Raw genomic sequence first — 12,193 nt, 5'->3', positions numbered from 1 at the left:
CCTACAATTAGAAAACTCATGTACTCCTATACAGTTATAAATGGCATGGCTGGTTGGCCAAAGTCCTAAAAGGATCAAGATTAGAAGATGTTCCTTATACAGAGTTTTGGAGAAGCAACATGAAGACGGACCTATGGAAGCAGGCATGAAGCATAAAGATGTCTTTGTTTTGCATTAATGTTAGTTAGAGAACATTCATCACAGAAAAGACACTAAACAATTGGGTAGATAAGATGATCTGTCCACTGGAGATCATCAGCTCTGTATGTGACAACTGTACTGCTTGCAAAATAGGCCCATGAATGGAGGAGCTTGATAATAGAGAGGGAGGATATACAGGGGCCTAAAATCATGGGTCTCTCTCATCCAGTTTGATGCCACTGGTAAATAACCAACCCATGAGAATAGTGCGATGCCGAGTCTTCAGTATAGTACTACTTCTTAAAGAAAGCAACCAGCATTTTACCCCCTTGGAGAAGGGGTAAAATTTGTTTTTTCTATTATGGATACAAATTCCAGTTATGGGTTCCCCGTTCTTGTTCACAGAGGGGGTGTCATTAAGTATCACTAATCCTCAGGTTCACAAATACTGCCTGATTTATCGTGGGATACTGAATAACATCTCAAATTAAGCAACACATGTTATAGTAAGGGGAGTCCAATAATAAGCACATGACCACAGGACTCACAGGGTCTACCATATGTTGCATCACTAGAGGTTGCCAGCCTGATAACATTGGGACAGTCTCCTCTCAAGGTACAACTAAGGTTCCAGCTTACAGATGACGATCTGATTTGGGATGTTGTCTTCAAGATGCAATATGTATTTTGAACCACAGTCCTATGTGCTGAAGCCAGATTGTAACTGCTATTAAAAAAAAAAAATGGTTGAAATTTTCATGAAATGTAAAAGCCAGTTAACCTCACATTGGTAGCTTAAAATTGGTCATAGTGGGAATATTTACATCATGAAAATTGGCAAATGCTACATATCAATTTTCTCCTGCACCCCCTGGCTTTGCCCCTAAAATGTAGAATGTATGAGTATGAAAACCAAGGGAACAAACTAGGAAAATCCCTCTTACTATAATTAAAAGGGATCCACTTGGAAAAGGTGTACTTCTTGTCACTGAGACTTCAGGCTCCACTGAAATAAATGTTCTGCTTTCCAAGTGTATATGTGTTGGGGTAAATGGGCAGGTAATGCAGTGCTCCTACCAGGGTCACAGAAAGAATTTAACTAAACCTAAATCTATAGCTACTATCTGAATATACTGCAATTCTCATGCCAGTAGACGTACAAGAAAAAAAAAAAGTGATGCTACTGGCAGGGTTCCAGTTGACAAGAGGAATATCACAAGGGTTGCTGCTATATAATAGTGAGAGGGAACTCAGGATTCATTCAAGCATATCTGTGGTTGGAGATAACTGTGAATGGACAACTGCAGAAACCACCATTTGAAAGGGGACAGAAGCCATGGATTCATAGGGCCCAGGGGTAAGAGTCTGGTTCGTCCTAACAGGTAAGCCACCAGCACAGGAGTTGGCCAAGGCTGCAGGGAAATTAGGAAAGGTATTAGAGAAAAGAAAAGATGAGTATGAAGTATATCCTTGGTTCTAACTCTAGAAGCCCACCAGCCTGATGTTCCATGTTTGTTTATTTAAAGATTGTGACCAGTCTCCATCTTTAAGAATCACTGACTGGATAGATTGGATCCTGGACCAGGCTTCTAACTACCAGCACCTACAACTTTTTGTTTCAGTACTCCCTCTTGTGGCCAGTCTGTTTTTCCCACACATAGGGAAGTCGGCTACCTAAAACCTCAGCTCCTTTGGATTTAGGGCAGGTTAACTCTGAAGTGAATATTACATATGGCTTCCAGAATTCCTCAGAGAATTAAATTCCTTTAAATTAAAGTAAGATTCTGTCATTGTTTCCTTCCATCCACTGCCTGACTTAAGTAGTAGTGTTTTCTGTGATCACCACCCAAATACACTATTTATATTTGAATCTACAAGTGAAGTTCAGCTTCTCGAAGTCAGAATAAGACATTCACCACACTGAATATCTGCTACTTTTATATAAATTTCACCTAGACATGTCAAATCTGTGCTGAATTTAAGACTTTCTCTTTTATTATGCCATAAATAGTATTTTTTTTAAGAACTATCCCCATGGTTTGTTATGAACTATATGTTTATATACAAATAAAGCCAAATAAGTATCTTTCCTGATAATCTTATTTGAGAGATCAAGTATTACATTTTACTTGTTTGTATTCTGTTGGAATACATAGTGAGCTGACACAGGGTCAGAGAGATTGTAAAATCAGACTTAAATGAATCAGAGATCTTACGCAGTATCAAGTTTTAGTAAATAATGTGGAGAATACAGACAAGCTAAAGGACTTCTGAAGGTTCAGATGAAGTAGATAGAGGCCTCACATGAAGGAGGGCTTCCCAGCTCCTCCTTCCTGTGTTGAACACATTCTTCTTGCCCACATGAAGGGAAATCACAAAAAGAGTTTCACAGGGCTCCTTGTACTATAGAATACTTCCAGTTTATTCCCCAGAGAATTCTATCACCTGTGAGAGAGTTTTGCCAAGAACCTTGCCTCATAGGTATCATGTTTTACCATACCTACTCTTAGGCTGCGATATACCACCAAAAACATTTCAGGGGTAAATTCTCTTCCTCTTAGTAAATATCAATAATCTAGTTACCTGGAGCTTCAGCTGAAAAAGGATTAAACAAGGTCTCCTGCCTTCGTATTTCTAGTTCCCCTTAGTGAGTAAATCAATTTCAGACCAGCTGCTTTAACTTCTTCCTCCCAAGTCATTTCAGAGACAGATCCATTTTCAATGCAAAATAACCTTACCACAAACTCCTCCTCTTCACATCTCTATGAATATATTTACCTAAAATGTAAATACATGCTCCAGAAAATGGCCATGAAATATTTTGCATAAATTCTATGAATTAAAATGAGACATGGTAACATTTGTTTGTCTTATTTCATTTGCTTCACAGTTCAGTACTTTCTAGCTATGAGTAGGAGGGTCTATGATGGTTCTGAGAAGACTTTAATGAGAGCACATTCAAATATCTATTGGTTTTTATGTTAACAAGAAAAACATACTATAAAAACACAATACATTATAGATATGTGTCCAAGGTGAAATGAGGATGATAATGAATAGAAAACTGCCATATAATCATACTGCCAAGTTGCTATTTTCTAGGAGTTTCAATGGTGTCTGTGCGTAAAGGACATCTACTTAAGCTCCTCTGAGAGAAGCAGGAAATGTGGAATGCTTCTTTTTTTTTTTTTTTTTTTTTTTTTTTTACAGTCATTACTTCAATTACTTTACCCAGGGGTAAATTCTTAGAAACTCAAAAAGGATCCTGGCATAGAATTATAAGAGGATCAGTCACTAAGATAGGACAGGTCAATAAGATAGTCTTGCAATATATCAGAAATATCTCAGCCTCCATAAGATAAAAGTATAAAGTACCTAAAGTCAGGAGAAGATAGAAATTCTAAATTTAATTCAGGAAAATGCAGTCATCTTATACTTACTGAAGCTACATTCACGAAATCATCATCTGAGAGGGTTTCTAACATTTCGGAGACAGATGTTCGGATCAGTTTAAGTGTCAATCCACTAACACTTCCACTCCTATAAATAGACAAATGGGTCCATATATGTTATTCATCATTTATTTAATCAAGAACATCATAAGGAAAGATAATGTATGTACTGATGCTAGATCTTTTATATATTATTTAAATAATAATTTTGCCCTTGAAAATCTTGGTGTAAAAAGTCACATTTTTTGATAGAAGTGGAAATTATAAGAAATCCTGCCTTTCTTTCCTCGCAATATCAGTGCATGTGCATTTCTAACTGAAATTATCACAATTACATGGTAAGTGACAACTCAAAAAAAATATGGATACTGATGGTATAGTCAGCCATTCAGGAGTGTTTATTAAATACCAGTTCTGTTATCCAAGTTAGAAGAGAGGAGTAGAGAGATTAATAGACATAGTCATTGCTCCAGGGAGCCCACTGTTTGACTTAATTAAAACAGTAATTATAAATCCACATAATAATTGTGATAACAGATTTGCAAAGAAAATGCCTTGTTCTGCATCCTAAAGTAAACATCCTCTAGAATTTATTCTTCATTTTTCTTTTCTATACATATTCTACAATACTTGGTGACTTCACCTATGTGCAGGGCTGGCTCAACTCTAGGCGACTAACCCCTACTTCTACATTTCTAGCTCCCAACACTTTCCTGGTTTTATCCTTCGAGCTGCCTGCTGAACCACTACAACTGAATGTCCAAAATGACAAATTACGTCCAAATGTATTTTTCATTCCTCTTTATGTTCTTGGTACCAAAGAGTCTATGTCTCAGTCATCCAATTTGTTCTTCCCTCTCAACCTTCCTATGCATTCAGGCAAACTCCCTTATTCATTCCATGTAACAGTGTTCCAAGGCTGTGGTCCCTGCTCCACCCTCACTCCTCTCTGGCTCAGTCTTCATTATATGAAGGTGCTGAGCTAGAGTAATAGCCACTCGACCCAGCAATTAGTCTCCTTCACATGCTAACAGGTGAAAGTTGTGGAAACACATCCTGACCTAATACTTTTAACAGCTTATAGATACCGACTAAATAGCCAGTAATCTCAATAGCCCTGTATTCCAGTCCTTTCATTTTGGCATTTTCTCTCTCTCCTTCCTGCAACCACTACAGGTTCTTCCTGCCCGCTGCACTAACAAAGACCATGGCATTGCAGGAATGAAAGAGTTTACCTGATGCTGGGCCAGCTATGCCAGACAGGAGATGGTGTTATTACTCAAATCAATCTCATCAAAGGCTCGGAGGGGGGTTAGGAATTTTTCAGGCAGTTTGGTGGGCAGGGGGCTAGAATATGAGTGCTACTAATTGGTTAAAGATGAAATCACAGGGGTGTGGAAAATGGCCCACATGTGCCGAGCCCACTTCTGGGTGGGGGGCACAGGACTGGTTGAGTCACAGGTCCCCGTGGGACCATCTGCTAGAAATGCAAAAGCCTCAAAAGATATCTCAAAAGCCCCACCTGAGATTCTGTAATAGTGATGTTATTTACAGGAATAATTCGGGAAGTTGTAAATCTTGTGACCTCCAGAATAATGGCTAGTAATTATTTAACTACATCTACATCTTAGTAGAATTCAGGTTTCTCTCATCCTTCTAATTTGGTAGCCTTTCACTGGTTTTATAAGGGCAGTTTCATTTTAGGGAAGGGCTATTATCATTTAAACTATAAACTAAATTTCTCCCAAAGTTATCTTGGCCCACACCCAGGAATGAGCAGCCAATCAGCCTGTGAAGCTAGAAACTAGAGTCAACCATGTCAGATTTGTCTCACTGTCATAATTTTGCAAAGGCATTTTCAATCCTCTACCTCCTCCGTAAACGTCCCCAGACTTACCTGTGCAGCTTCACTTCTGGCAGTTCTTCCACCTGAAATTCCACTCTCTTTCCTCTCCCCTCCCATGCTTGCGTTTGAAAATATGAGCCATGAGGAGTCAATCCCAATTTTATCTCCTTAATGCTTTCCTGACACATTAAATCAAGTTGCTATCTCTTACGGATTCCTTTAGTGCTATGTCATACTTTATATCTATTAATTTCTACAATTATTTTTGTTATTTGTTAAGGTCTAGTTTACCTAATACATTTGGATTATCTTTGAGATCAGGTACTATGTCTTTTTTTTTTTTTTTTTTTTGAGACAAGCTCTTGCTCTGTTGCCCAGGCTGGAGTGCAGGGCATGAACACGACTCACTGCAGCCCCCATCTCCTGGCCTCAGGCATCCTCCCACTTCAGCCTCCTAAATGTAGCTGGAATTACAGGTGTGTGCCACCACGCCCAGCTTGTTTTTCTTTTGTATTTGTTGTAGAAATGAGATATTGCTTTATTGCTCAAGCTGGTCTCAAACTCCTGGGCTTAAGCCATCCACCTGCCTCAGCCTCCCAAGTGATGGGATCACAGGCATGAGTAACCACATCTGGTCTCAGGAACTATGTCTTAATCATCTTTGCTTCTATGTTACTACACTGTATGTAAGAACACCTCAATACATTTCTGTTGAAATATTTTTAAAAACAGTATTTCAATTTCATATATATTTTCAATTTTAGGATATAAATTTGGCTTCTATTTTGAAATGACATTATTTCTGGACATTATTATACATCCAATGGGATTATAATATATTGCATTAATATATTGATTTTACTTAAGAAGATGATCAAGGATTAGCATATAAGATCCATAATTTAATTAAAGTAACATGAGGCTTAAATGCATCTTAACAAAATAAGAATTAACATTTAAATTACATTTGTTGAATTCATTTATCTTCTCTTTTTCAGGCTCGGTTATAAGAGTTTGGACAACTAAATTAAATTGTTTTACTTCAGCTTAAAATGGGGAAAATTCAAATGTTAATACTTGCCTGTGGGATTTAGCTGTCCCCAAATTACTAGATTTTGTTTCTTCCAATGAGACAAAGAATTTTTTTTTCTCTCAGGGAAAAACATGAGCATTTTTTTTCTCTTGGGCAAAAACATGAGTAACCTAAGCATTGTACACTTAGTGTTTAATTCCTTGATTATTTCTCTTTAAAAAAGTAAATCTCCATAGCAGGATATAATCTTTTCAATTTCTGCATCTTCAACCTTATTAGAAAATGTGTACGCACGCAAACATACACATATATCTTGGATTGAAGCACTATAACAAATAAACAGACCAATATAAAAACTCAAGGAATTCTTTCTTGTATATCACCATTTCACTTTTAGAAGTCCCAGATTTTTTTTTTTTTTTTCCCTGAGATATTGTCTCTGCCACCCAGGCTGGAATACAGTGGCGGGAATATGGTTCACTGCAGCCTTGATCTCCTGGGCTCAAGCAATCCTCCCACCTTAGCCTCCCAAGTAGCTGGAACTACAGGTGTGAAGCTACCATGCCCAACCAAGTTCCAATATTAACTTATTTAATATATTTCATATTTAATATTATATATAATATTAATATATTAATACTCATATAGAGTCTCTTCATTTTCAATTAAATAATTTGTTTTGTTATTATCCTGATATGGGTTCATTGCCTGAATATAAAAGTCATCATAATTTTTCTTTCTTTTTTAACCTATCAAACATTTCTTAGTCCCAACCTACTACTGTTATCTACAAATCCTCCCATATTCTCAATATATAAATATGTGGTATTTAACTACTCACACATCCACAAGAATAAGCATGTCTTTAGGAGATGCAGCTCCTTGGATGTACCTGAAACAAATATCATAATAAATGCTCTTCTCTCCCAAAATATCAAACACTGATATTTGTTGAATTGATATTTACAGATCTCTGAGACAAGGTTTTTTCCCCCAAGCAAAGACCCATTTCTATCTAAGCAGACAATGGTTTTTTCATATTCTTCAATGTCAGTTTGATAAAAGCAATATCCAATATAACAATAGAGATGTCAGAAGCATAATATTTAACATTTTTCGATATTTATAACAAAAGATGAAGAATTATATTTTAACTTTGAGAAGAACATTTTTCCTGGGAAAACAATTATCTAAACTCCAATTGTTGACCAATTAAAGGTTTAAAAGTCACTTTAATGAATAATAGATTGTCATATTTTTAAATGTAAAAAATAAGCACAAAAAACAGACAAGTTGTTTAGGAACATTAAAAAGCAGTATCAACAGAAAAGAAATATAAGTGGCCAATAAAGAGATTAAAGTTAGGCAATATGTGATGTTATTACCAAGAATTTCAAAGGCTCTCAAACTTTACAGTGTTTAAGAATCACCTGGGGTATCAGTTCAGAATATTAATTTCCAAATTCAACCCTGTGGAATCAGAATCTCAGCATTTTAAAGAGACTCTAGAAGAGATTTACACAGATGGTTCAGTGGTTGTGGACAGAGATCAACTTGACTGTGTATGACTGGCCCAAAAAGCTCACTCACATTGCCTGGCCACCTACTGGAACGCGGCCTGACTTCTCCAACAGGAAGGGCTGCACCTGACCTCAATTTTTTACTCACCCCTGAAGCCATCACTGTAAATGTAACTTCTCAGGAGGTTGCCAGTTAACTTTCCAGTTAGTTTTCAGACAACATACAGCACAATTAGTTCTATGTGTTGAGGAAGCAGTTGGAGTTTATAACCTGCACCCTTGCTTGATAAGAAGGTAAAGTGGCAGAGTTGCAGGTGAATTTTCGTGGACGGCAAACCTGGCTGATGCCTAGTATCTTAGTGCTGGTCAATGGGAAGAGGAGAAGACAGGACATGTCTGCCTCTACTGATTGGCACCCACTTTCTAAGTCTCCTCCAAAACAACCAATTCCTGAATTCAAACAAGATGATATATTAGTTTTTAGCTCCACTCAACAGCCCTATGGCTCCACAGGAAGAATATGTAAATTAATAATAATTGTCACTATTAAATATGGTTGGTGTTGACATAAATTGCTACTGGGATATTTAAAAGGGCATCTAAAAGCCTCTAAATACATGTCTTTGGAATCAAACTTTATGCTCTTGCAATTTGTCTGAACCCAAGAAAAAAGTCAGAAATAACTTAAATGTCCAATAATAGAAGATTTCGTGAATAAGTTACCATACAGTCTTCATCCAAATGATGGTATGTGTCTTTTCTCATGCATATGTACTCAAATGTTATTGATATGAAAAGTGTGGGATACAAAGCACTATACTATATATGTGAACTCATTTCTTAATATTCACACATTAAATACATTTTTAAAAAGCAAATAAGGTACAATTAATCATTTAAAAGAACCCAAAAATAGTTGTTTTCTAGTAAGTCCAATAACAAATTATTGGTATTCTTCCAGCTTTATGTTAGGAGAACAAGTTGCTTCAGTAGTGAGGAACAAATAAAACTTCATTTTGGAAAAAAAATCAAACCTAAGCTATATGAATATAACTAGGGGCAGCTTTTACCTTGGGGCCAATTCTCATTAGTTCACTGCCAGAGGCAAATTATCTCCTACTCTATCTCATCTCTGTTGGAGCTCTACTCCAAGCAAACTGGGATCCCTGCCATAGAAATCCCTACCAGCTAAGAGGTGAAGCACTGAGATTAAATATAAAACTTAAAGCAGTCCATTTGAAATGAATGTGATAAGTGGGTTCAACTATATTAATTAGCAGTACCCACTTGAACTCATCATTTTCATTTACCTTTACCTATATTTACTTATTTTTAAAAATCAGATCACTTTCAATAAGTAGTTAATACTCATCCTAATAATAAAAAGATTTCGACTTTTTAGCAAATATATATCTTCTTGCCTATATAATCTTTTCATGGCTAGCTAAAAATTCTTACCATGGTCTTCTGCGTACATCATAAAGGTCAATCTTGTTTGGAGTTCTACTATTGTCAACCCACGGTGAAGCTAAAAAAAAAAAAGAGAGAGATACTAAATCAAAATATTAGACACACTCTAAAAATAATGAAGCTTTTTTAAAAATCACAAAATGCAATAGATACGTAAGTTCACTTATGTACTTCAGTGTTCAAATGGGAGATGTCATTTTTAAGCCCTCATAATATATTGCTTTAACATGGAAAACACCACAGCAGTACAAGAAGGAAACCAATGATAGTCAATTCTCTTTTTACATGTTATTTCAAAAATAAATTTACACATACAGTTTTTTTTGGGTGCTAGCTTAATATGTTTTAGTAGGTGTCCAGAGGTTATAACGTTTTTCTCTCTAACAGAAAACTTATGTGCCACTAATGAAAATTGTGCTTTCAATTATTTTCTCCCTATATTTTCATTCAATGCCATATTCTCTTGGTCTATATAAGACAACTGTTTTTCTTGAGTTTTTATGTAATAGAATTTTACCCAGTCCATGTTAAAATGATAATGAAAAGGTCAGCTGTAATTAACTCCATAGAAGGCTGTTTTCTTTAAATTTATTGTAATGATATGAAGTAATTCAAGCGCAGATTCAACAATCTTGTATGACTTTCACAGCCTTTATCATTTTGCAATAATCAGAAAAAACTTCATCTAATTATATTGATTTTTAAATGCAATTAATTTAGATCTATTCTAATTAAATTGATACATGCTTTAACTAAAATGCTTTACAAAGCTTTACATGCACGCATACCTTAGACCTAATGAAAAAAATAAATGCTGATGAATTGGATGATAATTTCATGCTAAAGAAGTCCCTGTCCTTGAACATGTTTAAACATATGACTCCTGGGTAAATGCCTAATTCATATGACTTATGTTCCCCAATCAATTTCGTTTTTCTGAGGAACTATGGAAATTATGAAGAACTTTACTCAGAGTCAGGTTTATTAGACAACTAAGATAATTTGGCCAATTAGGATACGTCAGAAACTATATACAACTAAACTCCTCCTTGACTGTGAAATTTTTTTCTTATTAGTAGCTATATTAAAAAATGATTTATTCATTTTAAATGACTAATCATATTTACATAAAATAGCAAGTTTAAATACAGCACTCTTCCAACCACCATTGACACAGTCAGTGTAACTGAAATGGTGAGCTTACTGAAATTTGTTCAACTTGCACTTGCAGAAAGTGAGAGTCTGCGATGTAAAATAATCCTGTGTGTGTGTATGTGTGTGGTAATGCTAGAATTAAGTAACAAGCATGCTGATACATACATCAGTTCACTTTCGTTATCCCTCTATAATATCTGACTCTCCAAGATGGGGTCTTAGCAATACCTAAAACTTTATAGAAATTGTATCCTTCTTTCAGTACCATGTTATGCTGATAATACATCTACTGCTGCTCAACTCCAAATGCACCCTTCTACCTTGCCCTATGAAAATGGATCTGAGTCTTTTAAATACTTTTCCTTTATCAGATGGCACATTTTCAAGGCTTGCCTGCAAATGATGCAAAACAGACACCGAGTGAGAAAAAGGATTTTGCTTCCTTGTTTTGGTTTGTTTGCCCACAGGCTCTTGTAGCATGTGCTGCTGTCTGGTGTCTGTCTCCTGCACTGTCTGTATATTCTCCAGAGCTCAGCTCCTACAGTGTTGGAGTTTGCCCAAATTGCCCACTCCTGCAACATGGCCAGCTTCACCAGGCTCAGGCTCTAATTCTGTCACCTGTACCCCTCCAGCCCCACCCCCTGCCCCAGGTATTTTTGTAGAGGAGAGCTTACAAGGAAAGACCTGGAACCTCACAGGGTAAATTTGCAGCAAATCCTATCAGTGTGACATCACAGTGACTTCTCCACCTTGGTGGGCCATGACCATGGTCTCTACAAGGTGTGAACCTCAGCCTGGGAACTGGGGGATTAGGAGCTCTGCCTTGGGCACTCTACCTCAACCCTAGAGGCAGTTGTTATTACATATTAGATTATGTAATATTATATCTGATACTCATAAATCCTTTAGAGTTGTCTGTACTTTTAGCCAATCCCTTATTACTCCAATCCCCATTGTAGATAATTTTTTATTAAAAAATAGACTTTCCTTGTTCAAGATATTATATTTTTTCTGTCTCCTGATTGAACCAAGACTGACACAAACGTATGGGGTAGATGAGAGAAGTGATTAGTTACCACTGCCAATATGACAGCAGCAATCCTGAGTTAAAAGTGGTGTGCAATGAATCTGATAAACAACTTAAAGAAATTGGAATTTGAAAATTATGATTCAATTAGATTTTTTAATTGTTTGCCAATCACATTCATCTAGGATTTCTGTTGTCACTACCATTGCTAATTGAAATTAACTGTGATATATATTACTATGTTCAATAAAATGTATATCTTTCTTTAAGGAAAGAAAAAAGTTAAAAGGCTATCATTTACAGTATGAGCCAGGCTATTACATTTTAATACTGTTTATAACCTTCGGTGGTTTATATTTTAAAATATTAATAATCTTCTCTTAGAAGTTTTCTGAGATATTTACTCTTAGGTAGTAGCCCTTGATTAAACCAAATTAAGATATTAATGTTATGGTAAAATTGAACAATATAACTTCTTCTGTGATATTACTCATTCCCTTGTAAAATCCCATCATGTCATTTAAATAGTTCATTCCTTATATACACTCA

General features: G+C 36.0%; 1 protein-coding gene across 6 annotated transcripts in view; it reads right to left on the bottom strand.

Moving 5' to 3' along the window:
• The window catches only part of CACNA2D1 (calcium voltage-gated channel auxiliary subunit alpha2delta 1), a 503,656-nt gene that overhangs the window by 109,714 nt on the left and 381,749 nt on the right, over positions 1-12,193 (bottom strand). For all 6 annotated transcript variants that reach the window (XM_015134178.3, XM_015134179.3, XM_015134181.3 and 3 more), the window contains exons 8-10: positions 9,451-9,520; positions 7,314-7,364; positions 3,582-3,681 (exon numbers count right to left, since the gene is read on the bottom strand). In XM_015134178.3, the coding sequence (XP_014989664.1) occupies positions 3,582-3,681; positions 7,314-7,364; positions 9,451-9,520 (221 nt within the window). The remainder of the gene's footprint in view (positions 1-3,581; positions 3,682-7,313; positions 7,365-9,450; positions 9,521-12,193) is intronic.

Source organism: Macaca mulatta, chromosome 3 (assembly GCF_049350105.2).
Source record: "Macaca mulatta isolate MMU2019108-1 chromosome 3, T2T-MMU8v2.0, whole genome shotgun sequence".
In the NCBI taxonomy this organism is placed as follows: domain Eukaryota; kingdom Metazoa; phylum Chordata; class Mammalia; order Primates; family Cercopithecidae; genus Macaca; species Macaca mulatta.
This window is presented reverse-complemented; position numbering and strand designations above follow the sequence as displayed.